At 39.2% G+C, this 5996-nt stretch overlaps 2 protein-coding genes across 2 annotated transcripts in view; both read left to right on the forward strand.

The window, feature by feature from the left end:
- nmt1a (N-myristoyltransferase 1a) overlaps positions 1-891 on the forward strand; it is an 8801-nt gene extending 7910 nt beyond the window's left edge. The window contains exon 12 of the mRNA XM_032537201.1: positions 1-891. This exon is cut by the window's left edge and continues 557 nt beyond it. The gene's annotated coding sequence lies outside the window, so the exon portion shown is untranslated.
- Positions 892-1784: 893 nt separating this feature from the next.
- Positions 1785-5996, forward strand: part of retsat.2 (retinol saturase, tandem duplicate 2) — a 6818-nt gene continuing 2606 nt past the window's right edge. Inside the window, exons 1-6 of the mRNA XM_032537214.1 lie at positions 1785-2028; positions 3050-3232; positions 4106-4347; positions 4889-5090; positions 5180-5377; positions 5558-5677. Coding sequence (XP_032393105.1) covers positions 1869-2028; positions 3050-3232; positions 4106-4347; positions 4889-5090; positions 5180-5377; positions 5558-5677 — 1105 coding nt within the window. The 5' untranslated portion in view covers positions 1785-1868. The remainder of the gene's footprint in view (positions 2029-3049; positions 3233-4105; positions 4348-4888; positions 5091-5179; positions 5378-5557; positions 5678-5996) is intronic.

The raw sequence follows: 5996 nt of genomic DNA on the forward strand, positions 1-5996 counted from the left end.
AAATACCAAAAGTGGACACCAGAAAAGGGTTTTTGTTAAGATTTCTCTTGTCCTTCTTGAACTTTTTTTTAAAAAATTTCCTCATCCAACCCTCTGTACCACCAGACATTATGGAGACGTTTGTTTTCTGGAGTTTTTCCTCATCTGTATTAACTTTCATGACCCTCCTCCCCCAGCTTAATGCACTAACAGAAGAAGCCCTGAAACACAGACTGATAACAATGGACCAGCTCCAGTTGGAGGGGGAAATCATTTTGGATGATGTTGGACTGCCACAAAGAGGTTGAATGCATTATCAGCAGAAAACAGATTTGTAATGACACCACCTTGATTTTACTGAGCTCCAGTTTCAGTGTCCACCCTCATGGGCTCTCAGGCCTTGACATATGTTCCTGAAATCGAAGGTGCTTAAGAACGATTTTGAGCTTGTTATGCATACTTTGCTTGAGGAAATCACACAGTAAGTCTTAAATATAGTCCAAAAGATTAATATAATACAAAAAAGCAAAGATCTATGAACAAGTTAAAGTGCACAATGCACAAACTGTTTAGTTCTTAGCTCCATAAGGAATTATCATGGCTTGTTATTGTGTCATTTGATAACATCACTAATATTGTGCTTTTATAAGCTTTAATTAGAAAGTGAAATAAAGACTATACACAATATTAAATATGGACACCGCATTTGGCGATGATCTGTTTCCAGTCTGAGGTTTCAGAGTAGACGTTGGTACTGGGTTTGTGAACAGCTGTCTGGACTTCCAAGAACTTGTGCGGAGTGGGTTGCCTATGCCCCACTTACAGCGTTTCCTATCTGAAATGGTGGTTTTCAATTTGCAAACAAATGTAAAAGAATAAAGGGTCTCATGGTGTTATGATGCAGGACAAGAATGTGAAGATGCAGTGGATTTCTTTCTTTTTTTTGAGCAAAAAAATAAATCTAGAATTGCTTTGAGGGTTTTGTCAAAATTCCTGTTAAAACAGAACATCGAATGAAACACTTAAATTGCATTAAAGCATTGGCAAAAAAAATCTTAATAAAAGGTCACTTGTTAGCTTTTCCGGGAGATTAAAACCGGGTCTCACGGTTGTGTTTTTCTCAGTGAATGAGGAAAACTGTGGACTAGAATAGAATTTTTGTTTTTGTTGGTCAAACTACTATGACCATTAGGCCACGAATGGTTTTTCATGCTGCAAATTGGTTTTTAATGGCATGAGGAAAGTACTGCTGTATTATTTATCTGGAAGACTCTTTGTCGGAACTGACAGTTAGTCTTGCTTCTGGGCTGCAGCACATGTTACTGTTTGAAAGGCATGACTGCTGTCTTGACTCGCAGATGTGCTCTCCTCAGTTTTGACAACTCTTTCAATTAAATTATAGCTACCGTATATAGTCTCGTCACAAGCTCAAATAGAGACTTAAAATTGGACAACATCAACAGACATATTGCCCAGCAATCATTGTTTCATATCTGTATATGACATATGAAGAAAATGCATTATTCATTTAATTGAATAGCTTTTATAGGGCATTGTTAAGATTTATACGGACTATTTTAGAAAGAAATTAAAACCATGACTGAAGATTTTAAAGTTTTTAATGGAATTGATTGAAAATTATCAATAATTAAAATTATTCATATGTATATAATTATATAAAAAAAAGACTTTTTGTTTTAATTATGAAACACGGAAAGGACATTTTCTAGCCTCACACTAAAGTGAATGTTGATTGGTCGGAAGTGCCTGGCGTGTGCTAAAGGAAGGCTCTAATTGGCCGGCTGCACTTGTCAGTTTTGTAGGCGATATTTACGGGTGCAATGAGGAACTGAACGCACACACTGAACAGAATTCTCGATGCTGGCACAATGTTGATCATTGTTGCGACCGTTTGTGTCGCTTTGGTGGTTTTTATATTGAAATATGTCTTCAGCAGCTCCGGGCCCAATCCCTTTGAGACAGACACTCGTGAACCGTTGAAAAAGATGGTTTACGACAGGAAAGAGAGAAAAAAAGTACTGAAGCAAGGTAAGTTATCAAAGTCATTATGTAACGTAAGTTATTTACGTCATTAACGTTACAAAAGTGCTTGCAAGCAAATTTGAAAACGTTATCTGCTTCTCTTAAGTGCGAATTTCCTGCTTTTCTGTTCTGTATATTGTTAATTATGACTGCTTATCTTTCCCTATTTTTTTTCCTCTCTCGACAGTTTTATGATTTGTTTGATTGAGCCTAAGAAATATTAATGAAAATAATAGTTATTGGCTGCCATAACTCATTGCATGCACGTCTTCATCAAAATCGAAGGTATTTAGGGTTTAATAACTCTCCAAAAGCCAATTTTGCAAAATTATAGATGTCCTGAATCATGGTGATGTTGCGCGTGCAAACTGAAGCATGGACTTCTGAAATTTTACATGTTAGTTCTAAACTAAGACTATGTGTTGTTGATGATTTCAACCAATTCTTAAATATCAAAAACGAACAAAAACAAAAGCCAATCAGGAATTCCCTGATCATCCACGCTTGTGTCTTCTAATTTCTGTCTGACCAACAGTCCAAACCCAAACCTACAGACAGAGATGAGATAAGACAACTTTGTTCCAAGGGAGATGGTTGCAGTTGCATGCCCAAATTGGAAGAGTGCAGATACAAATAGTACAAATATACAAAAGACTCATAACATAACAATAGTTTCAAAATGTAAAGAAAACATAACAATAAGGTGCAATCCAAAAATATATTCAAAATATACCATGCGAAAACAGGATACTTGTAAGGACAATAAATATAATGAATATATGAATTTGTACAGTGTCAGATCTGAGGCAGTTGGTAGAGTTCAAAAATGCATGGTTAATAGTGTTCATGATGTCCCATCATTGCACATAAAGCAGTACATTCTCAACATTTGCAAAGCTGAAACTAATTAATGTTCGTTAAAATGTATTTTAGAAACATTTGTTCTCCTCTGGGATCCGATTTGTTGTGATTGTGACACAGCCATGTTGTTTAAATGTGTTTTTTGTGCCTTTTTTTTTTTCTTCAGGTTTCGTGGCCGGTAAAGTACCCGACAACCCGGATGCCATCATCATCGGCAGTGGGATCGGTGGACTCGGGCTCGCGGTGCTGCTGGCTAAAGTTGGGAAGAAAGTGCTGGTTCTGGAGCAGCATGATCGGGCTGGAGGATGCTGCCACACGTTCACTGAGAAGGGCTTTGAGTTTGATGTTGGTGAGAAGGACGGCTCTGGTTTCTTGTCATGAATACGTCACGTAGAGGTCGACCGATGTGGGGTTTTCTGTGGCCGGTGCCGAGCTTTAGATATCAGGGTCAGCCGACGGCCGGTAAACGCTGCCGATTTATTTTGGCCGATATGTGCTTGTCTTTAAACCTCTATTTGAAAGACAAACCGTACCACTAATAATGACTTAAAATACACAAAATTTCTCAACAAAAACATTTAGTGAACGCTTCACCAATCTGCATTTGTATACTTAAATTAGAAAGGTATCATGTAAAAACATATGTTGTATAAAAATATATTAAACAAAACAAGTAAGAAGATAAACTTTGGCAAATCAAATTTTCAATGAAAAAATAAAGTATATTGCTCATAGAAGCATTTATCAAATTTCTGACACAAATCTGCAAACTTTCATAAATAAAATAAATTAATATTTTGAACAATAGTAGTGCTGCCCACAGTAACAACCAGCAGCATTTGAACAGTTGAACACAAAACATGTCAGTGGATCTTCACTTCTGCCCTGATTTAAAATAAAAAAAAGAATAAAATAAATAATTGGCCAATGCCGATTATGTAAAAATGCCAAAAATCGTCCGATTAATCGCTCAACCTCTAGTGTCACGCCTTAAATTAAGAACCTGCTGTGAAAGTTTCAGTTAATTTGTTGTTTGACACTTTGTGCGAAGTTACGATCCCCAACACCAGAATTTGGGCACTTAAAAGTTGTGGAAATATGTCAGATGAGGGAATCATTTTCTGGATTGAATATTATGAGACAACAAAAAGGACTTCCAACATGCAAGACTTGGTCACAAAAGCACTGCTGTGTCCACATGATCTCTGCCTTCTTCCCTCAGGAATCCATTACATTGGGGACCTGCTAGAACATAAACCTTTTCGCTGCATGGTGGACCAATTGACTAATGGACAGCTGCAGTGGGAACCTCTGGAGAATCCGTTCGACCACGTAGTTCTGGGACCTCCAGAAAATCGCCGCCGGTATCCCATCTACAGCGGCAGGACCCGCTTCCCAGAGGAGCTGAAGAAGTGCTTCCCCGGAGAGGAGAAGGCCATTGATGAGTACTTGAAGCTGGTCAAGGTAAGATCTCTAGCTTTACAGATTGTGATTAGTACAAAATATTGGCTACCTGCAGATTTAATACAAAAACTTGAATCAGCATTTGTTTAGAGTCCAATATTCTAGCCACTCTTTCCTCTACTCTATGCACAATGCCTTTTCCTCGGTGAACAGTGTTTTATAAACTGTCCTTTACCACAAAGAGACTTCGTCATACAGATTTCTGTTGATGTCATCACTGATATTCTCCAAGGGCTCAAGGGTTGGTAAATCAAAGGTCAGAGTATTTGGCGAGGCCTCTTATGAGCTGAGAATTGATATTGCACAATTGGAACCAGACTGTGTTGCCACAGTGTTTTGCTTTGTCACACTGATAAAAGAATTCCACTTTCTTTTATCTTTTTGTGGAGTCAATTTAGTGCAAGAATATTTCATTAAAAAAAATAGCTATTAATGTTCTCATCAAAACAATAAGTGTGCTCATGACAGAAACAAAACCACTTTGATTGCGCTCACGTTCAAGTGTCTGTCAGTCTATTGGAATCTATTGATCCGTCTCCAGAAAACCGGGCGGGGCGTTTGGATCCTCGCTCTGCTGAAGCTCTGCCCCGTCTTTGTGGCCAAGTTCCTGATCTACACCGGTCTGGTTAAACGTCTGTCCTTCTTCGTCAAAATGGCCCCCCGCAGCCTGACAGAAGTGGTGAACGAACTGACCGAGAACAAGGAACTCAGGGCCGTTTTCACATACATCTTTGGCACCTACGGTAGGCCGAGCTGCAGTCCTGTCGGTGTAATCACTTTGATTTCTGCAGTATTCTGCTTATCGTCTTTTGTTTCCTTCTCTGATCTGCAGGTAACATGCCAAAAGAGGCCAGTTTTTCGATGCACAGCTTGCTGGTCACTCACTACCTGAATGGTGCCTGGTACCCAAAAGGCGGAGCCAGTGAAATTGCCTACCACATGATCCCCATCATTGAGAAGGCTGGTGGTGCTGTTCTAGTCCGAGCCCCAGTCAACCGCATCCTGTTCAATGACGCCAAGGAAGCGTATGGTGGGTGTTGCTTCCTCAGTGCTCCTTTCCAAACTCCCAATAGTAGTGATGTAGTATGTCTGTGTGTATGTATGTTTTGTTTAAACTATTGAACGCCTTAATTTCTTTCTGGATAAATAAAGTTATGCAGCTCCCACTAAGAAGAGATTTACTGTGTTTTGTTTGTTTTTATGGTTTCAGGTGTGAGCGTCATGAAAGGCCAAGAGGAAATTCATATCCATGCCCCTATGGTCATCTCTAATGCTGGGATCTTCAATACCTACCAGAAGCTGCTGCCCAAAGAGCTCCAGGCCATGCCATGTAGGGAATAAGTGCTGCAAGTAATAGTTATTTGGTTTACATCCATTTTTATTTTTTAATTAATTAGTTAAAGGCGCTCTAAGCGATGTTGGGTGACATTACTTCTTGACGTTCAAAGTATTTTCAAACAAAATGAGACTAGCTTGCACCTCCCTCCTCCTCATCCCGTCCCCTCCCCCTCCCTTCTGTGCTCCCGCACACTAAACCCCCACCCCCAAATCCTGGGGCAATGACTCACACTTATTAATTCATTTCATGTTCATGTTACTTTTATCTGTGAGCTGTTGGTAAATTTTGTACTGTATGCTGTGACACTCGT

Source organism: Etheostoma spectabile, chromosome 15 (assembly GCF_008692095.1).
Source record: "Etheostoma spectabile isolate EspeVRDwgs_2016 chromosome 15, UIUC_Espe_1.0, whole genome shotgun sequence".
NCBI classification, from domain to species: Eukaryota; Metazoa; Chordata; class Actinopteri; order Perciformes; family Percidae; genus Etheostoma; species Etheostoma spectabile.